This window comes from Diorhabda carinulata, chromosome X (genome assembly GCF_026250575.1).
Source record: "Diorhabda carinulata isolate Delta chromosome X, icDioCari1.1, whole genome shotgun sequence".
Classification (NCBI taxonomy): domain Eukaryota; kingdom Metazoa; phylum Arthropoda; class Insecta; order Coleoptera; family Chrysomelidae; genus Diorhabda; species Diorhabda carinulata.
Window position 1 is genome coordinate 5,671,371 of NC_079472.1, and position 26,359 is coordinate 5,697,729.

A 26,359-nucleotide genomic window follows, 5' to 3' on the forward strand; every position below is an offset into this window, starting at 1 on the left:
CCTTGTCTGATGAAAACTCTCTCCCGCAAGTGTATCTTCGAGGTTATTAAACACGGTAAGAGTCGCCGGGGACCAAATCTGGTGAATACGGGGAGTAGTCAACCAATTCCAATTGCAATTCGTGAATTTCAGCCAGAGAAGCACTTTCTTTTTCTTCAAATGCTGCCGCTTTGCTGAAATTTCTCTCATCATCATTTGTTTGGCCCCGTGAAACCGTGTTTCGAGGTAGGTTTGTCCTCTAAAAGCTTAACGTTTTTTTTTTGTGTCGGAAATATAGTAGTGGACCCAGATTTCATCTACGGATATTAGTCTAGTCAAAAAAATTCGACTCATTTTGCTTCGTTTCGTCAATAAGTCCTGAGAGATGTTCATTCTAATGCACTTTTGGTCCAAAGGGAGCAAACTCAGAACCCAACGCTCGGATAACTTACCCATGCATATTTTTTCAGTCAGTATATAGCAAATGTTGTCTTCTATCTCTCTAACTTCAATCCGGCGGTCGTCCTGAACCATTTGCTGGTACTTTTAGAATGATATCGCTGGTGAAGCTGATACGACTACAATTGAATCCAGCTGCTGTAATTTTTACGGTCGTAAATGGTGATGTAAGGTCTCCGTACACAGTGTCTAACTCTAATATGGTGTGAATGTAAAAGTAATTAGAAGATTGCCTAAGCTTTTCCGGATATTGCATTGGCTGACCTGTAACTGGGTACGTTATTCTGATGCAAAAGTTCATCTGTGCATAATCGGAGTTTTACGTAATATTGGAACCAAATTGGTATGATAAGTACCTTAAATTAAAGAATATCTTGGTGGAGAGAATATTTCCACTTTCTACTATCTAGTGGACTAAAGAAAGGACTAGATTACTTTTATTCTCCGTGAAAGAAATAGTTACGACCACTTATAATTTGAAATATAATACCAAGCAGTGAATCGTACACGTGACATAAGTTTGTATGACAAATAATAAACCTAATGGCTTTACCTGCAGTTCAAGTAGGTTACTCCTAGTTTTTCTAGTATGTTGATTTGTCTACAAGAATATGTAATAATATAATTTATTGTTTTGTTACAGATGAAGCTCGGTATGTGGGAGGTTGATCGCGACGCGTTACGCAGAGACGGTCTAGTGCTTTTTAGTAAATTGATCCGCACAAAAAACGTTGACAATTTACAAGAACAACAACCTCGAAGCGATGACACCAAACAAAAATTAGCAGTGAGTATTCTAGTTCTATTCTCATTTTATCAATTTTCTATTGTTAGCCCAACTTGTATTTTCTACCCATTACTTTTACGGATTTCTTATCGTGTCTATCCAGAAATTTTCTTCCTATTTGCAATGTATCAGATTCCAACAGACTCAATTTAGCAATATCATCAGTTAAGCTCTTGAAATCTACTAAAAACTACTTTAGCTGCATCTATTTCCTCTAGTAAGTCTCATAATTTCAAGTGTTCAGATTATTTTTGACCAGTTGAAACCTGCATTGACTTGGTTATTTGTGATATTGTGATTATTCTGATATTTTGCTTCAAATGGAAAAAATAGGCCGAGCAAACTCACGAAATTTTAATATCGTGTAAGCGATTTCAAAGTGGATGAATGTATGAGAGAGTGATTCAAGAAAAACCACTGTGAACTCTAGATTTCACAAGGAAGTATTAGAATATTTGGAGTCTAATTTATCCAGGAGAGTCACCGTAATATGAGGCAACCACTTTCCTCTTCATAATAACAACGTCCACTCTCATAAGTCGCTTTATATTCGGTACTAAAACTATTTTTGTCCGTACACATCACTTTTTTCATCAGATTCAACTTCTGGTTTTTCCAGAAACAAATACACTACCAAAAAAGCGTTACTTTTATTCAACAAAACAAATAGCACATAACTATTTCTGAAGTTTCTAAATGGCGTTCAGCATCATCATTGTCCATATGTCCACACAGAGTACCACTGACAAATCATTCCACGGGCCGCAGTACTTTCAGAATAATATTTGCGTAGCTTTTCCTCTATTTCTATACTTGTTTACGTAAACAATGTTTATATTGCAAACCAAAAGCAGTACTATATAAAATTTCTTATTACCTAAACCCATATAAACTCGGTGGACGTCACTTTTTCGGAGGAAACGTAAATCAATATTCATTACGATATTAGCAATAAAAGTTGGTTTTTTCTATCTTCTAAAAAACGATAGACCATTCGATTTATGTGTGTGTAAAGTACGTAATATAGACACGCTGTCTAGTGTGTAAAACTTGACGCAAAAGTGTGTAAAGCAAGCATACCTTAAGCAGTTGCGTAAAAAACGTATTATTAAGTGTAGTGGCTAGAGTACGAGGATCACATGCGGGAGGTCCCAGGTTCAAGTCGCGCTGATGCCATTTTTATTTTTCTACTTATGTAGTAATCATCATTTTCAGGTGGCATTTATAGATGCCGAAGAGAAGATTCGACAATTTTACACAAATTCATCTGTTGTTTTATTAATTTGTTCTAATTTCCATTAAAATGTTAAGAATATTGATAAATATATATTCTTTAAGGAAAATCACCATTAAACTGTGTTTTGATAAAATGTTTGCTCTTAGAAAAAATATATAATGTAAAATTCGTGTATGAAAATCTTTATTCGACTAATGTGATCATATACAATATTCACGTTCGTTGAAAAAAGGCTACTTTACACAATTGTTATACAAATAAATATTCTAACTTCTGTCCTCGGTTCATTATTGTACTTTGGTATCTGCTTCCATTTTCTAGAATCTACCCTTCTCTATTTCTATTAAGCTTTTAGATTTGGATTTTCTTTCCTTTTCCTTTTTTCAACATATCTTCTCAATTTACTTCTTTTTATAGTTCCTAGAATTGTTCTTATTATTTTTTTTTATTAGTTTTCTATTTGTTTGGTATGCTTGGTATCAGAATTTTGTACTTCTTCCAAATTTTTTTCTCTATCATTAGTTTTCGATTCCTTCCTATTATTTTTCAATATCATCAATTGCTTCTTCTCCGATCTCCTCATGGCCGAGCTTGTCCGCATGCAACGACCTAATGACCTCTTGAGAATTTTTCATGTTTTCACTGATAACGAAAAATGAAAATATTCATAGCCTGTTAATTTGTTAATTATTTCGATGAAATTGATTTTTTCACAGAATTCGAATCCTATAGAAATTATCGCCAAATCTGTAAGCCTTTCTTGTGCATCAATTTACTATTTCGCCTGAAGCCACAAACACGAGTAAGGTTTAAGAAATTCTTGATGTCAGAATAAAATTTGGCAAACAGAAAATAAGATTATTTGTAACTATGATATTCAATACTTAAGATCTTTGGAAGAAGTGATTTCATTAGAGAGTTCTATATCTTTTACAGCATTTTCTTCTACTTGTACCTGTATTAAGGTAAATCTTTCATAACCGAAGACATCGCGTGAGCAAAGATTGTAAAAGGGAAAGCATTCTTGAACTGCTGGACGAAATTGGAAAATAAATCATTACTATTCTTGTAATCAAATGAACGGGCCTTTTTTCCAAGTTTTATTACGGGAAATTCAGGATCAATACCTAAATCCCCCGCAAGTGAAAGGGAAAAGGGCTTTATTTACGACCATATATCTAATACTGTCATTACTAAAGTCTTTGAAGGTTAGAAAGTGTCATATTACACACCTTTACTTACCGCCCTCATTTCCCGCCCTCTAAAACATTGTGATATTTAAAATCTTTCTTATCTATTCTAGATGAATATTTTTTATATTTAAATATATAACACATCGACTACCGTCAAGAACATAAGATCAGATTAGTAAAAAAACAAAAAATGTCTATACCTATTCCACTAATGTGACAATTTAAGAGTAACGAAAAGAAGGGGAATAGCTACAAAATTGTAAAAAATATATTGGGACACTATGGTTATAAGGGTAACCAAAATGGCAAACAAGATGCGATTTGTTGATTTGTAACTCATCTGTGACGCTGGAAAATAAATAACTTTATGAATGTAGTACATCTCTGGACTATGGTGGTCGAATTCACTAGGTTGAAGACAATAAAATATTTTATTTACAACCATATATGCGATACTAAAAATACCAAAAAATAACACATTGATAAATATTATAATACCTATTTAATGGCAAACAATAAAAACCAACCATGAACTAAAATACAACAAACTACTTATTGAAATTCATTGTTAACAGTTATCTCTTTGTTGGACAAATTACTTTGCTGTTAAATAACGAAGGTTTGTGAACTACTTGCAACAGCTTCAGAAGACATGGCATATTGGGACAGCATATTAGCAGTTTTGGTTTTATTCTCCATGGAGCTATCCACATAACCTTCTGCCACAGTACTAGATTTCCATCCTCTCAGCCTTTTTAAATGGAGTACATTTGCACCGCTGGTGACTAGTAACGTAGCGGCGATTCTTCTTAGAACGTGCTCTGTAAAGCCTTGTGAGTCCTCTAAATTCGAAAAAGTAGCAATTTTTTGGGAAAAATTGGCTATTGTATTGTACCCAATTGGTTAATTTCTTACTATTCCTTCTCTAAGCTGAACAAAAAATCTATCGATGCCTGTTTTTTCTCGAATTCGTGTAGTCTCGAATGATCTTCACCCATACTAGATCGGTAATGAAAAGTGATCTCCTTGTATGTGTTTTGGAATCTGGAATTTCAACCGAATTGTTTTCTAAGAAAACAACATCGAAAAGGTTCATTTTTACTAATTCGTCCGTCCGACAAGCTCCAGGTACAACTATTATTAATGTAATCAATAATAATAAGAAAAATATAAAACCATAATAACTGTGCACTTGTATAAGCTAAAACACGATTTTTTTAAACTACCTATTTGAAGATCATAAATATCGGAAGAAAGTCATTTGGAGCTTTGTTTAAAAAATCCTCTATACTTTTCCTGTAAAATAAGTTCGATTTCTAGTGCCTGAAGCCCACATTTTCTTTTGTTTTAGTGAGACAGTTTCTAATGTTTCGAAATAACAGCTTTTTCTTCAATTTGCAGCATCCTTCGAATCATACTGTACATTTTCCACAAAGTGGACAGCTTCTTTTAGCTGATTGTTCTCCAAAATATGATAAGAGTACACTTTAGGAACTGGTATTCTTCACCTTATGTCGTATTTATGGAGAGGTACAATCCATCAATTCTTGATCGAAGGACATAATATTCATCCGACTTTATCTAGCATTTATTTTTATTAGTGATTGTTTATCACGTAGTAAGAGTAACAATAAAGATTTGAATATTCTGAGGAAAATGCCTGGTAATTTTTTGTTAGATGTAATATTTTAGATATGTTCAGAACGCAACAAGATTTATGAATTGAGATCGAAATATGATGGTTGTAAATAAAAGAGTATACAAACCTTGGTAGGAAGTTTCATTCCTGTCTCGAGACCATAGCTAACCTCAACGCTTCGCGTCTTGGTTATCAAATCTCTCGACAGTAATCAAATTCTTCCCACCTCGGTGTGTAATATACTATTATCACCATTATAACACAACTATAATAAAAAATTACCCACCAGTCACATCTATGTAACTAAAATTCTAAAAGGTTATAATGAAAATTATGTTAAATAAATAATTGTTTTTTCTTGTAATCAATTTCAGCTGTGTTTTTTAATAAGTGCACAGAAAAAAACGTAGATCAGGAAAAATTTCCAATGCTGAAAATTCCACCTTCACGTCTTTATAAAAACAAATGAAAACAAGATGTTTCCAGATAAATACAGTCGCGTACTTAGAAATCGGCGCCCTGTTTGACTATATTGTTTTATTTTAAATTATCTATCAGTTCAAAAAAATATTCTGTTTGAAAGATAATATGCTTTATTGTGAGAATAAATTGATCAGCAAGACGTATTGCTTATATGAATAGCAATCGATAAAGAAATGAAACGTATTTATGTCATGTAAAGAAAATTTCTCAAATAAATAAGTATTGCGTTTGTGACAGAAATTTGCACATTATTCGTTTTTTATAATCTCGATAGTGTTCAGGTGTATTAGTTTATTGCAAACTACACCATAAAAAACTGCCCAATTTATTGTTTTAATCGGAAACGGACTTGGTCAGTCATCTGTAGACAATTGGATATGACCCGCGCAACGGTTCGAAGAGTGTGTCAGCGTTATGAGCAGACTGGGTCCTTTTATAGAAAACCTATAACGGGCAAAAGACAATTTCCAACCGCTCATGGTGACCGCTTTATTGTGTCACCAACAACAACAAAAAATCTTCACCTTAATGCCGTTCAAGTACAACGACAGGTAAAGTGAAAAATAACCTGACCCCTAAAACACCTGCATTTGGTCCAAAATTCACTCAAGCTCATCGGCAAACACGCCTGATTTTTGCACAGAATCATCTGAATTCGACGTTGGAAGAATGGAGATCTGCTCTATTCTCAGACGAAAATAGAACAGAGAATATGCCTCCGTAGTAGCGACCAAAGAACCGAAGACTAAGAGAGCGATTTGCAGATTGATGCTTTGAAGATCGGAGTACTTATTGAGGTGATTCCTGCATGATTTCATGTGATACCTTACGTCGACTACATTGTAGATGAATTTACCTTGACATGACATGACAATGCAAGACCACACACCGCCAGAATCATGCAAGATTACACTACAGAAGTCTTCTGCGGGTTATGGAGTGGTCTGCATACATTCCTGACCTAAATCCGGTAGAAAATTCATTGGATGAGCTAAAAATAAGAATTCGAGCTAGACCTCCTACCCCAAAACTCGATCCCAGAGCTTATTGTTGCAGTAGAAGAAGAACATACCACAAGAAACTTGAATAAATCTATACCTAATCGTATGAGAGGTGTTATTAGGGCAAGAGGAAATTAAGTGTTAAGGTTCAAATTGTCAATAACCCTATTGATAATAAATAAGCTTAATTTGCTTAATGCATTAACTTTACTATATTAAATATACGAAGCCGACAAAAAATTTCAAAAATTGATACTCATTATAAAGCATATGGAATTGTCTTTCAAACAGCATATTTTTTCTTTATCAGATGAATAATTTAAAAAAAATTTAGTTGAAATTAAAAACTTTACAGTGGGCCGACTTCTAAGTACGCAAGTTTATAATAAAAAATTAATTATAACCTTTTGTACCTAAATAAAAAATGCCAGAAATATTACCACCAGAGCTGACAGCATCATTAACAACAAGAAGATATCAAGAATCCGTTTCTCAAGCCCTATATTTTTTCATTTTATGTTTTATCCATTTCACACGTGCTAGGAGCGGTCCTGGATCTCTTTTAATATTTCTTTCTTGATTTTCCTCATTAATACTATGTCAGTCGCTCATTCATATAAATATTGATTTTTTCATTGTCTGTTTTCGTGTTTTTATCGATGAAAACTCACTTTAGTTAAATTTCCCCTTATTCTGCTGAATAGCAATGCCTCAATCCCCTTTCTACATTAAAATCTGATATGAAACCATCCAACGTTACTTGTAGTTTCCCGATTATGAACTTATTTGTATTCTGAAGTGTTTCACAGCTTCGAACTTAAACAACCTATAACTATAAAGTGAGATGATTCAAAATCAATGAAATATTAAGTGCCGCAACGAATTCTGCGCATTCGCTATTTTTCGCATTTTCAAATAACTTCGAGAATACCAAAAATAAACATGTGAGGTTTTTACCAAACTCCAATTTACATCTTAATTGTTATTGTTAATTCAGTATAAAATACTCTCCACTCGGTAAAATGCTTTCGAAATTGGAAATTTTTGTTTTTCTTCCACAAATGTAATGAACATTTTCTCCATCTAAAAGATCATTTATTGTTACTTGGTTGAAAATAGCTGGAATTTAAAGTAATAAAACGACCATTAGAGAATTAAATTTAAATTAAGTTTGATTTTGAAATTTATTGCATATACTTAATTTCGCTAGTGTATGAATTGTTTTACGAGCTTACGTGCTTAGCTAGCGGTGATGAAATGGATATATAAAACCAATTTTACACCGATTTGAAGCAAATTAGTATTTAACTAAAATTACATTATTGAACGACTAGTTACCAAGGTTGCATTTATGACGATGGTCTTTTTATTGTATGAGGTTTCTGAGAAAAAATATCAACAGAATATTATTCAATTCCAAGATCATATTTATTCACACAAAGATTCTTATGCTTGTTTTTGAAATCCTAGAATAATTCGTCTGAGTAACGTACCTTTCCTATTAATAGTTTATCAACGTTATCTTAGAGTTCTACATAAAAATAAAAAATTTTATTATTTTTCTAATATTTAGTTAAGTGTCCTATAAAGGATAGGGTGCCATACTTATATTTAAGTATATTTTCTAAATTTTGCATTCAAATTTTATGAATTTTTAATAGATTATTACGTATGTCCATGTAGTGTGTTAAAAAACGTAACTTTCACAGAGACAACCTGTACAATCTACAGATAGAAAAAATTTATTACTTGATCGATTTTTTAATAAAAAGATACTCTTCATTGAGCTCGAGAAAACTTATGGTTTAGGAGATATTTAGATTTTCAGATCGTTGTACATGCCAAGGAAACCGTTCGCCATAAAAAGACATTCTGGAAAAAATTATCATAAATTGTGACCGTTTATTGAAAATACTCACTGTAATACTGTATTAAAACATGTCTTGCAGAACTAATAAATAATTGAATAAATATTTGTACTACATACTATCGAAGATCATATTGCTAATGATCAAAGTTCAAAGAAATATCCACCGTAGACTCCGGAAGTGTTCAAAAGTGTTTCTACATTTAGTTCGACAGTATGCAATTCAATTAGAGTCCCGTAACACTCTGTATATAGGACACTTGAACAACGAAATGTAAAATACAGAAAATTATTTTGAGTTATAAAGTTTAAAACATTGTATGCACTTCGTAACATCAAGTTTAGAGCAAAATATGAAAGAATTTTTGTTGCATCCTCGGTTTTGGCACCTTCTCTAATTTTTTCTGCGTTAAATCTAGCGATTTTTTTCGTCGTATCTAACGTCGGAACTACCCCTGCAGCATGCTTTTTCATTGCATTATCTACATGACACATGATATTGTTAATTTTCCGCTGAGAATGCAGGTCGGGGCTAAGAATTGTTTCGAATGTGTCATGAAACCACAAATTTTATACAAGAAATACAGACAATATTTTTTGTACTTTTTGTAGAGTAATCAATGTAAATTTACATCGTCTGATAAACAGGGTGTTGCTAAATTCGTGCAACAAAATTGCTCGTATGAAATTAAGTTGCGTCTTTCCAATATCAAAATTTCCACAGCCCACCCCTTTCCGAAGTATAATTCTTAACAGGTGGTGACTAGAATTGAGTTTTTTATTTTTCATTATTATCGATCGTTGAAGTTTTTGGCGTATTTAGAGGGTAAAATTTGTTTTTATTTCTAACTCTCATAGAGGTCGCTAGTTACACGGTTCCTACCTAATAATATTGAATATAACGATTTCAACGATTTATTAAACAAAATTTCAAATGAACTTAAACATCATTTGATTTTACACCAAAAAGGTACTCTTGGTAAAACTCGATACTGTGTACCGTTTTCGATCGTTTATACCGATATTGGTATAAAGTATTGGTAAAGTTATTAATTATTATTATTATTAATTAGTAAACATTATATGAATTGAAAATTTTTTGTCGCGTAAATGATACCCCATCGATAAAGCGGATAAATTTAGAAAAATAGGACTGAGGCTTTCATTTCTTGTAACATTTCACAAAAATCCAGTTCTTGTTTTTCAAATTCTTTCATACTAAGATCTCCAATAGCTCATTGCCCATACTTATTTAAGATTCTATACTGATTAGACTGGATATTTGTGAAAGCTTGCAAGAAACGAAAGCCCTCAGTTCCAATTGCCAGTAGTTGCGGCAAAATCGTAAGAAATGTATATATTTTTTTTTCTTCAACGCCTTTTATCTTGATAAAAGGATGGCGTTACGAAAATTTTTATACCGAGCAAACCCCATAATATTTTTCAGTTTTTTATCTATCCTAGAGACGGGATCACCTTTTTTTAAAACACCCAAATAAAATTTCAATTCACTTTGAAGCCAATTCATAAAATAATATCATGATAAGGAAGTTAAGCCAAAGTTACGGGGAAAGCACTCGTATGATAAAATAACTTCGTCCTGAAGGATTTCTGGTAATTTTGACAAAGTTAAGCCAACGTTACAGGGAAAGGACTCGTATGATAAAATAACTTCGTCCTGAAGGATTTCTGGTAATTTTGACAAAGTTAAGCCAACGTTACAGGGAAAGGACTCGTATGATAAAATAACTTCGTCCTGAAGGATTTCAGGTAATTTTGATAAAATTTTTGAATATTAATTTTTCTCAGATTTTGTTTATATGAGTTCACCAACAAAGGCCGATATTTTGTAAAAAAAAGTTTGAATTATCACTCCGCAACTTCTTAAACATCCATGTGACACCCAGTAGCTTAGTTTCTGTTTTGCCAGCATCTGCTAAATATAACAGAAAATAATTTTTCCTGCATTCTTTCTATGTTCTATTCATTAAGCCACACGTTCCCTACCGTAAGTTTTTTGAAAGCTTCCTCACAAATTCCGTTTTACTTTCAAATGTTTCTTCAATATTTGTATTGTCAAAACTAAGTTCACTTGAACGTCTGTTTTCATATAATTTTTAAAATACATATTTTCGCAGAGCGTGTTGAATATTTTATGAAAGATAGGTAAAGATAAAAGCAATTTTTTGTTGGTGAATATTAAACGTGGAGAAACAAAGCAAAAATGATGAAAAATGATAACATTATGCTGCCATTTAAAATAGTTGGTATAGGGTTAGAAAATATCTCGCTCAAACGGCAATGTAAATAATGCCTATATTCAATCACCTTCAAACTGTACTTACTAAGCGGCTAAATAATAAGAGTAACTTACTAGATCGAAAATTAATTATTAAGTAAGAATTTCTATTACCTTCTAATCACAATTGCACTGTCTATTACATGTTTCGATAACCAAGTTATCGTCTTCAGATACTGAAGGTGAGCTAAAACCTATTATTTGTACTAAATTATCCCACCAACGAACAAAATCCAGATCTGGAGAAAATGAGAATAGCCAGACAAACAATTTGCGATTTCTTTCGGCGCGTTTAGACAGATATTTCGATTGAAGGAAAGTCTGACAAGTCAGACAAAAGCAAAAGAAGAATAGAGAAGCTTGGGTTAAAGCGGCTTGGAAGGCAACATTCTAAAGTAACAGAAAGTATTCAAAAAATCAAGAAAATCGACACCCAGACATTCTGATGAGCAAGAAATGGAACAAAAATCAAAACTTCGAAGTGTCAGTGACAGCTAAAAGTTTGGTCATCATCGACGATATTTTACTTTTCACGGGAGTAGAACGGCGAGTAATAAGACTTATTATTGTCAGAAAGGCGAGGAAGCAAATTAAGAAGTGTATTTCAAAAGACACAAAAAGTTAAACTGGAACTTCTTGGTATGGTTGGTGATATCATCTCGTGATCGTTATTCAGCAAACATTTGTCATTCTGGAAATTCTTTAACCGCCAAAAGATATGAAAAAAGAGACTAATACAGTACATAATGGTCCGGGAACGGTCAATGCTGCCGTGTGCAATACTAGGGCCAATGATAAAACAGTAGCATTCTTATGTATTTTGAGCCGCTGAATCCAAATATGCCCGGCGTTTTTACGAAAAACTGGTACGTTTTGTTTAAATCGCAATTGCTTAAACAAATTATGAATAAATTGTGTTTTCGGTTCGGACAATTTTTTATGCAAATATGGACCATTTTAAAAAGATAAAGTATCCTTTATTTTTCCGTATAATGCATATTTGAAAACTTATAACTTTTTAAATGTCGAGAAATCGACGATTTTTACTAACTTTTGATGTTAATAACTTTTGACCAAATGAACATTCTTTCAAATTTAAAAATCGACCTTGTTCTCTGAACCTTACTCTACAAGTTGGTATACTTCGATATTAGTATTTGACAGTTATCGCGATTGACAATTAAGTGCGTTTTCAACGTTGCAGGGCGTGGCAACACCTTCTATTAATACTTTACAAAATCTGAAGAAAAATGTCGGGAAAAAACTATAGCACTTTTCAATAAATGCAAAGAGAAAAAAGTATTAGGAAGATTGATAACCTATTGCTGAAAAAACAAATGAAATAAAATCAAAATGGATTGAAAATTTAACTGATACTGTCATACCAGAGGAAGGGGCCAATTTTGGACTACACGCAACATCACCAATCAACTAAATAACGAAATTTGAAATAAAATAAGATTTTATACTTGAAATCAGAATATTATAATGATAAAATGATGAAATCAACTAAACGATAAGACAACTTACAAAAAAATTAAACAAGACTCCTAAAGTATATGGTTTACCGAAACTCCAAAAACCTGACATTCCCCTTCGACCGGTTGTTTCAAGTATTTGAAAAATATTATGAAAAAAATGTTATACCAGAACAAATACTATACCAGAAACACATGGGATTACGAAGAAAAAATTAAAAGTATAGATTCCTAACGAATACCTTTGTATTTATTTCGTTAGATGTAGTTTCTATATATACAAATATTCCTATATCCATTGTAATAAAAAAATGAGAAAAAATCAAGGAATATACAGAAATACCTCAAAACTAATTTAAAAGTTATAGAACACACACTTACAACAACATATTTCAAATATGAAACTGAAATGTACAAACAAATTGATGGTTGTGCTATGGGAGCCTCCATAGCACAATTGGTAATGGAAGATCTTGAGGAAACTGTTATAAGCAAACTTGATATGAATATTCCATTATTTTTCCGATATGTAGATGATTGCTTTACTGCCGTACCAAAGAATCAAATTGAAAACATAAATAAAAACTTAAATTCACAATCGGAATCGAACAAAATAATAAAATCAATTTTCTTGATGTAACATTATATAAAATTAGCAATAACATAAGAACAGAATGATATCCGAAAACAACTTGGTCCTCAAGATATTTGAACCTGGATTCATGTCATCCTATGTCACAAAAAAGATCAGGGATAATAAGTTGGCTGATAGATCTATTCAAATATCAGATTCTGAGTTTAGATGCTTAGTTATCCAAAAAGCAAAAACTGTTTTGAAAGAAAATGATTATCCGGAAAAAATTATGAACAACATTATATGCAAGAAAAGGATAAACAAATAATACAATCAATTAGAAAGCAAACCAGAAACGAAACATCAAAACATAAAACATTCTTCCCTATCATATGAACAAGGACTTTCCCAACAACTATAGAATTATTCTTATAAATATGATATTAGTATAAGTCATGAAAGACATAATACATTATCCAAATAATTCACTAAATTAAAATCCAAAACACCAAAAAAAAAGAGTTAATATTATATAGCAAGTGCCTTGTACTAATTGTAACACTGTCTACATAGGGCAAACATTTCAGTATTTAGAAAATAGACTAAAAGATCATAAATATGATAGAAAAATTGAACTGCATTAACGAACCATGAAATTGAATTGAATTGAATTATAAAGAATCAAAAATTCTCGGAACGGAATCTAATACACGAAAAAGAACACAGTTCTAATTTGATTTTATTCTTATTTTCATATTGATTGATTAATCTATTGATTAATATAAATACACAAATTATCAATGTCAATATCATATTTTGATAAAAACTTAAAATTAGTCGAAACGTCAATATTTACCTTTCTTTTAAAAAATTATTAAAAAAAAACTAACCTTGAAACATAAAGAATATATTTCAATTACATTTCTACATATAATGACGGATATATTTCCCAATAACCAAAATATATATTTTTAACGTTCCCGATCGCGAATAAATTGACGAAAACAATCATTGCAAACAAAATAAATGATCCCTTTGAGCTATATAAATAAATAATATTACGGTACGTTGTGTAAATTTTGAATAATCGTTGTGAATTTGAGTCAAATAAAACATTTTTTTTATTGGAAACAATTCATATATTTTTAATTCAATGTCAACGATATCGCAGAGTACTAATTCAAACAAGTCAACTCAATAAACAACCTCACAAATTCATAAGAAATACGTAATTAACTCAAATTGGAAACATGAAACGATCCTAATTTTATAACAATTTGCTTCTTCTCTTATCAGGTTTATTTTCTTTGGTCCTTGGGTGTTTAACTTTCTTTTCTCGATTCATGTAGTATAAATTCATCATTCTATTGTTTTCTAAAAGAAAAGGTGAATTTCTACGCATATTTACTGATTTATTGTCTTTCCCCTTCATTTTCTCTGGATTTCTTCCTTTGGTCTTTATTATGTCAGGCTCTGGAAATGAATAACTTATGTTTTTTGTAATATTTTACCACATGAATTAGATATTTGTAGACTTTATTCGAGATCATTTACAATTTAATAACTCATACTTATTTTGTTATCGTTATACCTTAATTTTTTTAGAAATTGTTTATATACATATTATGGCATTATGGTCGCTTGTCATGTAGTTCAATTACATTCAAATTACATATATAGAACAACATGTATATACGAGAGTTGTCTGGAAAGTTCTCGATCTAATAATGAATAAAGACATTTTTTCCATAATCATTTTCTTTTTGAATCTATACACGTTTGCTAGTGATGCTCTAGCCTTTTTAATCCCTCAAAATAGACAACGTACTCGTCTGATAAAAATTTCTCTTCTTTACGTTAAATTTCAAGGTAAAAAAGCAGGATCGAGTCGCTGGGGGCTATATCTGGATAATGCGCTGGATAGCTAACCAATTTGAAATACAATTCATGAATTTTAGCAATAACAATCATCGGAGTGTAAGAAGGTGCGTTATCCTGATGAAAACTGACTTTCTTTTTTCAAATGCAGTAACTTTTTTAGAGATTTTACATTCAACTTATCAAGTAGAAAAGTGTAATAATCTCCTCTTCTTGTTCTACCCTTTACCAAAATGAAATGGTCATTATCATTTTTTCGCCCGATGAAACCGTATTTGCCTTTTCCGAAGCAATATTCACCCTTTGCAATCCATTGCCTCGACTATTTCTTCATTTTACGAGTGTCGTGGTGGATATAGGTTTCATCTGGAGTTGTGAATCTACGCAAAAAATTCGACTAATTTTGCTTAAACTGTCTCAATAAGTCCAAAGTTAAACGTGGAAGCTAAAGCGCGAGTAATTCTTCAATCAGTATTTGGTAAATGAGTTCTACTGATAAGCCGATAACCTATCCCTCTAATCTTAATCCGAAAATCCTCCATTACTATTTAGTGAACTTTTTCGATGATATTGCTGAGTACGACCGTTCTTCATGCTCGTCGTCGGTCAAGCTCCTACGACCATGTTTTAATTCAGCTACACAGACTTTTATGATTGTAAATGAGGGTGTCTAACTTTTCATTCACCCGCATAGGGCATAGGTCACTTTAGAACAAACATTTAATGACAGCTCGATAGACAATTTTTCCCATTTTCGGAACAACACGATCTTACGATTTTCAAACAGAAGCTAACCATCCAAAAGTTCAGTGTAAATCCCTCAATGCATGCGCAAATATATTGATAGGTGCTGACATTCTTAGGTTGGGATCGGAAGATTTTCAGACAACTCTTGTATAATCTTGCCACCCCCAGAAATTCGAAAGCTAAAAGTTTGAGAGAATATGCCAAAATTTTGGAGAAGCATACTCAGGATTTAACTTTATCATCCCCATAATAAGACTCGAAGACCGGGAAATGGATCAAATTCTAGTTGCAAGATTTGATCATACACGGCGGAAAGGGGGAAACTAAATAAAAGCAGCCCCTCGTTACCATCTAGTAACAAAGTTCCCGTCAATACGAATCAAATGAGCCCAAATTTTATGGGGTTGCGTCGTTCATTTAATTACGGAGGTCCTATGGCAATCTCCCTCATAAGAAGACTCGGAGATCGAAAAGTGGATCAAATTTAACTTGCAAGATTTTATTACACATGGCGGGAAAAATAAAACTAAATAAAATCACACCTGGATTACCATCTAGTAACAAAGTGCTCGTCAAGATGAATCAAATGAGCCCAAACTCGATGGGATTACGTTGTTGATTTAGGCAGTTCCTATGGCCATCTTCTCCATCATCAGAGTCGGAGACCGGAAAGTAGATCAAATTCAATTTGTAAGTTTTGATTACACACAACGGAACAGGTGGAACTAAATAGAAGCAGATCCTGGTTATTATTTCGTAACAAAGTACTCGTCAAGACGAATCAAACTCGATGGAGTTGGGTCGCTTATTAAATTACGGCGTTTCTATGGCAATTTTCGCCATAATAAGACTCGGAAACCGGGACCCTGGACCCAATCATTAGACCCTGGTTACCATCTAGTAACAAAGTACTCGTCAAAATGAATCGAATGAGCTCGAATTGGATGGAGTTGCGTCGTTTATTTAATTAGGGAGTTTCTATGGCAATATTTCCCATTATAAGACATGGAGACCGGGAACAGCGAGACAGGTGAAACCAAATAAAAGCTAGTAGAAAGTGAATTTAAAATAATAGCTTACAACCACAAAAAAATTCATATGATTCATATGTTCATATGAGTGAAAAACTAATCTATGGAACATGATGTAACATTGAAGTAGATGTGTATTTAATTTCTGAAAGTTAATCTCCCATTAGACCGCCTTCGTAAATAGGAAAAAAATTGTACTGCTAATACATTTTCATTCATTTATGTAATAATTAAACTCACCAATAGGTTCTTCGGGTAACGCACTTTGAACGCTAAGGGCAAAACTATCTGAAAGCACAAAACAAAATCGATGAATCACATCTGTTGCGGCAACCCCTTTGGAAAACATACCGAAAAATATATAGTCATCACCGTAAATAGACTTCAAATCTACATCTACATTTTGACAAGACATAAAAATTTCGTTGGAACATTTTTCTGTTATTTTCTGGCTTGCTGCGGTGCTTATATTATGGCTAGGTTTCTCTTTCTCTGGAACTAGATTTAATTAGATCAATAAATGAATTTTTAATTCGATGTTATTAGGTTAGATAAGAGCTAGAGTGTAACACTTTGACCTATTGATCTATTGTGTACCCCGGACTACGCGGCTTACCTCTTCAAACTTCAAAAAACTTGAATGTGAGTAATGTGGTCTCTATCGAAGAACTGCTACGAACGCACAAAGGAGGTGCTCGGGAGTTTTCTTTAGTTCCTTTCAAAAACAACAAGTGCTGTCGGGGTTTCTCCGATGTTTTTTAGATGGTAATTCACCGAATTGAGCATACCAGTAACTCTCCTTAGCTCGTTTTTGTTCAATGAAAGTGCCTTTTGAGAACAGTTGGTAGAATAAAAAAAATATCTTTGTTTGAGACCTATTCCATGGTTCTGATTTCTTCTTGTTTTCCCATTTTTTTATGACCATGACTTAATGGCTTTTTATCCAATCCAATGAAATTTTGCGGTACTAGGAAAGGTGTCGTCAAACTTTTTTTCGTCAGGTGATTAGTTTGCCGTGTACTCCGGTTTGACCAGGTGGTACCGTTAAAGAGTTACTTTATTATTTGCTCCCAGTGAGTTGAAAGATTTGATGCAGTACCATATTAGCTTAGACGCAATTTTATAAGAGTCAAGAGCTTGTAGGGTTGCTCTGCTCTCTGATAGGATAAATATCTTTGCATTGCGACAGTTAGGTTGTGTGCAACGAGCTGCGCATGTAAGTATAGCGTATGTTTTCGCTTAGAAAATTGAAATTCATGAACCCATTGGAATAGCAAGCTTGGTTCGCGATCCATATATTCCTGCTCGTATTTGTCTATTTTCAAATTTCGAGCCATAAGTGTAAAATACATTTTTTCTCGAAAACGGTAAGTATTATCGTGAAAATGGGTGACACAAAAGTTGTAGATCTTACAATAATTCTATTGGTTTGTGTTACTTACACACTTATAATTGAAACAGCAATAGAACAATTGAAAAGTTCAAATACAACTGTCGTTGTTGGTGAAGATGTTGATTTGTTGATATTACTGACCGCACGGTCTCCCAAATGATGAAATTATGCACTTTTTGAAATCTGGCAAAGCTCAAGTACAACTAACAATATATTCATCACAAAGTCTGACTGCATATCCGAAATGTCCAGCTCATATTTTCTTTTTACATGCAAAAACTGGTTGCGATACTACATCGGCAATTTTCAAAAGAGGTGAAATATCAGTATTTGAATTGTTTGAAAAACGTAATGATTTAATTGATTGCGTAGAAGTATTTACAAAGATGGACTCTTCTCCACACGACATAGTTACAAATTGAATTCATTTTCTTCTTGCAATGTATGGTGCTTCAAAACAATGTTGATACCAAGTATAGATATTTGAGATTTTTAAAATATGCATAAAACAATAAATCACTCCAGTTGTCTTGTCTGTCTCGAGCATCTGCTTCTGCCTTTCAATGCTTGTATCGTGTGAATTATCAAGTTCAAGTGTGGCTAGGCAATGAGCTGGACCCAGAAGAATGGGGTTGGAAATTAATAGATAATTATTTGTAGCCAATTCAATTTTTACTCCCGCTTGCTTCAGAAAAAATGCTTAATACTATTTTTTGTCAATGCAAGAAGAACTGTAGTAAGAATTGTGGTTGTCAAAAAGTAGGATTATTTTTTTCGGCAGTATGCATCAGTTGTCAGGGTTGGATGTCTAATATTGAAACAAATACAACAGATGATGATATTTATGATATTATTGAAAAGGCAATTGATGAAACAGCGAACAGAAATTCTGCAAGAAGAAGAAAATGACGACGAAGGAATAATTGTCAAAGTAGAATTAGACACTTATCTAATATAATAACATGTAGAAGAAAATAATCTATTCCACTTTGTTCATTAGCAATATTACTATTCTTTTAATTAATAGGATAATATTTTTGTTAAAAACTATTTGATCTACAACTTTTGTTGAACCTATTTTCTCTATAATACTTACTGTTTTCTAGAAAAATGGAAAAAACACTAATTTTGTACTTCTGACCTTGAATAAAATTTTTGCAGAAGTAGGATCGAAGGGGGTTTTTGATATTTCATTTATAATAATATATTCGACGTCTCTGCCAATTTGTAGCTCTATGCGAATATCTATTTTGACTGGACTACTCGTGACAAGGCAATGCCGTATTTATCCATGGCTGTCGACTATAATTTTATAGTTTTTCGTCATGTTTGGAAGAGATTATATCCTTGACCATATCTATGGGCACCTTACATTCCTTTACAATGCTAAGATGCCACGGCAGGTCGTCGGGCTTCGTATTTCTTATATGCCTATAAAGTCCACTTTATTGCTTCACTTTCTATGAAAGTCTTCAATAGGGGCAAATCTAAAATAACTTGTAGTGCTGGCATGGCCATGACCGTTTCGCGACTGTTATCACAAGATAAGCTAATCTAGGGTTGTTTTCCCAATTTTTGTTTTTATTCTTGGCCATCATATGAAAGTTACTCGACTTATAATAGGTCGCACAATGGATTGGTACATCCAGTTCATCATTTTGGGTTTCAAGCCTCAAGTTTCTACCACCATTCTGCGACAGTTGTATTAAGCATTTCTTATCTTATAACTTACTATCGAGTGTTTTCTATGGAAAACTTTTATAATTATTGGTTTCCATTTATAACTTATTCGAACTATTTCGATAGAAATTTTGATTCAATTTCGAATAGTTAATGAACGGATCAAGTAACATAATAACAAGTAGATAGGCAATTAATTGCTAATGAAGAAAACATAGATTTCAAATGAGAGATGTAGAAATATGGTCGTAATAAAATAAGATAATTCGCTTAGAAAAGAACTGATGAAAAGAATAGGCGTTTCAATAAACGAGATAAAGATCATCCAAAGTACAAAAAATAGAATAGATAGTATTGAAATACAATCAGTTCCAACGCATCGCTGAAAGTGGAAATACCTTCCAATACAAACACAATTCACTGCAACCACTACATTAAAAGCTCACACTTCACTATCTGCCTCGCGTTCAGTTAATCTTATTTATATGCTGAACTGTTGAGTAGATAACTGAGATGGTAGTTATGGTTTTAGTGAATGGGTACAATTGGTTCCTGTACCTTCCTTTTTGGTTAAAATACTTACATAATAATCAAGGAATACGATTTACTATAGTTATAGGTAAGTTATTCAAACAATATTCCGCAGTGAAAGTTGAAACAAAACAAAAAAAATTGACATGAGCTAATATAAATTTATAATTGATATTTAATTTTTAATGGATACTTATACCTTTGTAGTTTTCCGTCAGCTCCTGGTAAGCTTTACTATAATCGATGGGGGGTAGGTAAATTTCTTGGGATAGAGCTTGAAGATTGATCTTCTCATCTTAAACAATAAACAAATATATTATAGACAAATCAAATTGTATTCGAAAATTCAAACTCAAACTTTCTACTCCCTTTCTACTCCCTTAGCCTCCCGCCTTCCCTTCATCTCTTTTTCTTTTCTTCGCTCCTCCTTTCCCTCCCTTCTTTTCCTGACATTTTCTTTTTCTATTTCTTTCCCATTACATCATTCTCCTCTCATCCTTTCTTCTGCCTCCCATTTTCACCTTTCTCTTGTCTTCTCTTCCTCTCTCTGTTTCTCCTTCCTTATCCACTTCTCCCTCTGTCCATCTCACCCTTTCCTTTTGTCGCCACATTCTTCTTCCTCGCCCTACTCTCCTTTAAATCCACTCTCAGTCCTTCCCTTTTGACTCTTCTTTCTTTTTCTCTCTTTCTAACTACTAGTTTCTATTGCACTCTCTTCTTCTTCGATTTTTCTGCCTTTCTCATTTTTCTCCCCTCATCCTTTACTTCTTTCCCCTATCGAAACTCTCTTCTTACCCTTCTAACACTTGCTTCTTCACGCCCAGTCTATGTTTATCTCTCCCTCTTTTGCACTTCAAATCTGTCTAATTTCCACTATCCCCTTTTTTCTCCCATTTCATCTCTCTTGATCCTCCTCTCTTTTAAATCTCCTCTCTCTCTTTTATATCCACTCTAACTCCCTCTCTTTCAAATCTTCTTCCTCTCTTTTTCACTTCCACTATCTCTCCACCTCGCACTTCTTTACTAGCTTTCTATGTCTACCTTTCTTTTCTCAATCTCCACTTTCATCCCTCTTTTCATCTTTACTCCCTCCTTCTCATTTCTATCATCCTCTTTCTCTTTATCTCTCTCAACCACTTTTCCTCAATCTGTCTTTTTCTTTCTCTTTCTGACAATTTCTCTCTCTCTCTATTGCCGCCTCCCTTTTTTTCCTCTCCATTTTCTTCTCTCCCACTCTCTATCTCTCTTTTTCTCACGATTTCTCTCTATTCCTATCTGTCTCTACCTCTTTATTTCCCATGCTTTGTTCTTCAATCTTCCGATCTCTCCTTTCATTTCATTGACGCACTGTACGTCTTCTCCTCTCCCCTTCCTCCCACTCCTCCTCAATCTTCCTCCTCAACTGTCCATCTCTTCTTCTCGTCATCTCTTTCATTAGCACTTTTTTATTTCCTTTATACTTCTAATTCTTTTCTTCCCTTCTTCGTTCTCCATTTCTACCTTTCTCTTCGTAATCTTCACTTTCCCCTCTATCTACCCTTCCTGATCTCCGCCCTTTCCCGATGCCCTATGTTAACATCTTCCTCCACTCCCTTCTCTGCCACACTTTCCTTTATCCCATTTCTTTCAGATCACCTCTCGGTTAGTGTGTTTCTCTTTCTCTCCCTTTTCTGTCTAATTTCTTCCCTCTCTCTTTCTATCTGTTGTTTTCTCACGATTCCATTGTTTTGCATTGTGTCCTTTTTTTCTCTATCTCCTATCTCTACTCTATTCCTCACTCTTTTGCTATCTTTAATTTATCTCTCTCTCTCTCTCCATCTATACGTCTTCACCTTTCCCCTTCCTTTCACTCTTCTTCAATTGTCCATCTCATTATCTAGCATTTTATCTGCTTCTTCGGCAATCCCTTACTTTCTTCCTTCTCTTCACTCTCTCTCTCTCTCTCATCTCTCGCTTCTACACGATTGATGTCACCCACTCTCTCTAAACCTAATGAGGTAAATGCTTAAGATGGGCGGTACAGTATCCACCTGATGACACAGTATGGTAGTTCCCAGTAAATGAATAATTAACACTAATCACTCTTGATTACTAACAATTACGATGACCGAGTTGTTTGTTGGTTAAAAGTTCTCATCTCTCTTTTGATGAAAATGGCATTTGACAAATATATTCACTTCATTACGCTCTATATGCTTCATTCTATAAATTTGTATAGCTTTCGAGCAACAAACTAAGTATTCGTATATTCTATATGCAGACACCATTTTCTCGAAATTTGGTAGTACGGACGTTTTCCATGACGACGTCATTTAATTCTTAATAGAGATTAGAATCATTGAATGAATGATTATTACTCACCTCCAGGATTATCTCGAGATTCAAACATTGGAAATTCTCCAACAAACGTAAAATTATGTAATTTATTCATTTTATGCCCCACAAATATGAAATTTATTTGACAGTTTTAGAAACAAACAATTGATAGTATGACATTTCGGGTTGGCAGTATGTTACTAGAATTTCTTATATTGAATGACAGCTCAATGTAAGATTCGATTAGTGGTTAATACTCGTTCCGGTGATTCCTTAATAACGATTAATATACGGGATAAAACGAAGAAAGGGGAAAACAACAAATAGAAGTACATGTATATACAGGGTGATTCATTAAGAATGTTCAATCTCTGAACTGTAGATTCTAGACCTAAAAATATGATGATGCTGCTCAACATGCCTTATCCAAATATTGCTAGTTTCCGAGATGTCCAAAGTTTAAATTTTGATTTTCGCAATAATTTTTTATGTTTTCACAGTTTCTCTTTGAAACTTTTTTGCAAACTGCAATTTTACGTTTTTTGGTAGGAGGAATCATAATTTGCACTCTAATTTTACATTGCTAATAGAGGGCGCCAGTTACACTTGTTTGTGTTAATTAAATCAAAGTAAACGTTTTTTGGGCTAAACTTACAACTAAAATAATAAAAATATATTAAAAAGCGTTAAATTCTACAAAAAAAGTTACTCTTCTTTGATTCGTGTAACTCAATCGGTTATCGAGTTATTTGCTTCTAAAAAGTTTTAATTTTTTCATTAAGTCTGAAAACAGGTATAAGCCAATCATCTATTTTCAGAATACTGAAGAGGGAAAAATTGCATCCATATCATTACATACTGTTCAGAATTCATTACCTCAAGATTTACCTGAGCCTCTACAATTTGCCTATTTTTTGCAAGATACACATTTTCGGCACGAGTTTATGGTTAACATTTGGTGTGGTGTAATATGTGGGTATTTAATTGGTTCTTTTAAACAGCCAACCAATTTAAATGGACCTCTTTATTTAGATTTTCTTCAAGAACATTTACACGAATTACTAGAGGATCTACCTCTCGCTTAAAGACAAAATATGTGGTTTTTGCACGACGGAGCACCACCACATTATTCTTTACGTCAGTACTATAACGAACAGTTTCCGCATCGATGGATTGGTCGTGGAAGTGTGTTTGCTTGACCACCAAGAGGCTCTGATTTAAATCCTTTGGATGTTTCAATTTGGTCGCAAATTAAGGTATTAGTTTACAAGGAAAAAATTACTTCTCCTCCACAACTGCGACGAAAAATAGAAGAAGCCGCGGATGTAATTAAAAATAATAGACAAGGATTATTTGATATTAAGAGATCTTTACGAAAGCGGATCATAAAGTGTATTGAAGTAAATGGTGGGCATTTTGAGCATTTGCTTTGAAGTTTTTTATTTTCGTTTACAAATTTGTTATTGTTACATATTTAAGGAATAATGAATTTTTTTATGAAAAAATTAAAATTTATTGAACTTTTTAGAAGCAAATAACTCGATAACCTATTAAGTTATACGAATCAAGGAAAAGTAACTTTTTTTGTAGAATTTAATTCTTTCTAATATTTTTTTATTATTTTATTTGTAAGTTTAGCCCAAAAAAAGTTTACTTTGATTTAAGTAACACAAACAAGTGTAACTAGCGTCCTCTATTAGCAATGTTAAATTAGAGTGAAAATTATGATTCCTCATGCCAAAAAACGTGAAATTACCAATTTTCAAACAGAATTTGCGAAAACATTATTGCGAAAATCAAAATTTAAACTTTGAACACCCCGTATCTCAGAAACTAGCAATATTTGCATAAGGCATGTTGATCAGAATCATCATATTTTGAGGTCTAGAATCTACAGTTCAGACATTGGACATTCTTAGTGTATCAACTTGTATATATATATACTACTTTATACAGGGTATATAGTTTATCACTTATCCTATATTTAAATATTTAATTTTTTTGATTTTTTATTTGAATTCAAATCAACTACTCTGTTATAAATAAGGTTTTTGATGCTTGGATATAATTTGTCCTTATAGAAATATTACGTAAAACTTACAAGTCTGATATATTGAAGAATACACCATCTACCACGTAAATATCAAAATAAAATCTGTTTCAACAATACAAAGATTTTCTACGGATAATTATTGTTGAAATAAAAATTTTGATATGTCCAAAAGAACCAATTAAATTTTGTGGTGAATAGGAATTTCAACGCAATAATTACATTAAATTTAACTCTTGAATTAAAGCCGACATGACGCGCTCTATACGTTCTAAAATGTCAAAGATAGCTCAACTTGTTGAGAAACTGTGATAAGGCATACAATGATTGCACTTGAACGCGCTCTTGACGTCAAAGTTAACCAGCTTTCTACTTTTTACGCGCTGATCGTCACTGAACGTCAAAAACATAACATCACTTTGCTAATGTAGTTTGTAGTTGCAGGTACCCTGAAAAATAACTTCAGAAAACACTCAGAGGAAAGCTGATAAAATTTGTACGGGCTCATAACTGTTTATATAACAAACAGTCGACTGGATACAAGAAAACTAAAATTTGACAGAATATACGGAGTTCCTTTCCCATTTTAAAATTGCATAACAAGAACTAGTGATTAACTTTCTGATCTAATTAAGAATCAGGTTGTTTTCTTATTGAATACTTTGTTAAGTCTCTGCTCAATAAGCTCAAAAGTTGATCATATAAACCAGAGAAAGAAATTCGTCTGGATCTATTTCCTTTAAAATACGTTGTAGTAAAGTAACTGTAGATTTTTATATTCAAATTAAGGGGTCTCAACAACCGATGTTTTATTAACTGTCGCTTTGTCACTCACAGCAGAAACGAACTCGTCACCAAACACTTCAAATCATTTGTAGAACTCAAACCTGGCCCAACCAGCGCTAAAAAGATCAAGATTTGTTAGAACAATTGAACCTATAAATAGATCTTTAATAATACTTCATGAGTAATTACAGTATTATTCTCATTTTAATTGAAAATTAATTCGTTAACTCATAATATAAGTTTAAAAATGAATGTTTTTAGTTTACAAAGAAAGGAAAATGTAAAGTATCAACACCTAGTGTAAAACTTTTACATGAATTCAAAAAATATCAATTAAAATAGTTATATACGTTAGATGTTTATGGACGAGACGACGAAGGAGCCCAGTCAAGAATATCTAATCTAGGGAGGACTGAAAGTGCTACTTTGTTGGACGAGTCTGAAAAACGGACGAGTCCAACAAAGTAGTATTTCAGCCGCGGCATACGCAACATTTTATAGACGACGCTTAAGATCCAAAACTTTCTCAATAACACTGAAGTTGAAGTTTTTGATTGTTTTGCAGTGTACCCTTTGTTTTGTTTCTTCGGGAAATTGATGAGTTTTGGATAGTTGTTGATGTGAACATTTTGTTTATTACGAAAGTACTTTTAATCATCGAGAATGTAGGCCATAAAGTAGAACTTTCCCAGAAATTAGATTTTTCTGACAAATAAGCGAGCAGTACGTTTTCCGTTGAGTTTTTCGCCTTTTTCTGGTGATACCACTTCATAAAGAGCTCGTACTGTTTTTCGTAACTTGCACGAAATTTATACGGCAACGAATTAAGACCGGCCGCATTGTTTTCTTCGGTGAGATCAGGTGGCGTGGATTCGAGTAACTATTCATCGCTGATGTTTTCTTTTTCATCATCATTCATTAGTTTAGACCTTAACTTCGAATAAAGCAAAT

General features: G+C 33.0%; 2 protein-coding genes across 3 annotated transcripts in view; one reads left to right on the forward strand and one right to left on the reverse strand.

Moving 5' to 3' along the window:
• Positions 1 to 26,359, forward strand: part of LOC130902118 (high affinity cationic amino acid transporter 1) — a 153,749-nt gene that overhangs the window by 57,696 nt on the left and 69,694 nt on the right. For both annotated transcript variants that reach the window (XM_057813970.1, XM_057813971.1), the window contains exon 2: positions 1,082 to 1,225. In XM_057813970.1, the coding sequence (XP_057669953.1) occupies positions 1,082 to 1,225 (144 nt within the window). The remainder of the gene's footprint in view (positions 1 to 1,081; positions 1,226 to 26,359) is intronic.
• Positions 14,112 to 22,734, reverse strand: LOC130902121 (uncharacterized). Its single transcript, XM_057813975.1, has 5 exons — positions 22,618 to 22,734; positions 20,456 to 20,551; positions 17,004 to 17,150; positions 16,893 to 16,940; positions 14,112 to 14,469 (listed from the first exon to the last, which is right to left on the reverse strand). The coding sequence occupies exons 1-5, from the start codon at positions 22,685 to 22,687 to the stop codon at positions 14,264 to 14,266; spliced, it is 567 nt and encodes a 188-aa protein (XP_057669958.1). The 5' UTR covers positions 22,688 to 22,734; the 3' UTR covers positions 14,112 to 14,263.

What these genes read in the sequence shown, in the direction of transcription:
- LOC130902121 (XM_057813975.1), bottom strand. Translation starts at nt 22,687, where the DNA reads ATGAATAAATTACATAATTTTACGTTTGTTGGAGAATTTCCAATGTTT. An exon ending in TGATGACTATATATTTTTCG is followed by an intron (nt 16,941 to 17,003) that starts GTATGTTTTCCA and finishes TTGTGCTTTCAG; the next exon opens with ATAGTTTTGCCCTTAGCGTT. An exon ending in GTTACCCGAAGAACCTATTG is followed by an intron (nt 14,470 to 16,892) that starts GTGAGTTTAATT and finishes ATTCATTTCCAG; the next exon opens with AGCCTGACATAATAAAGACC.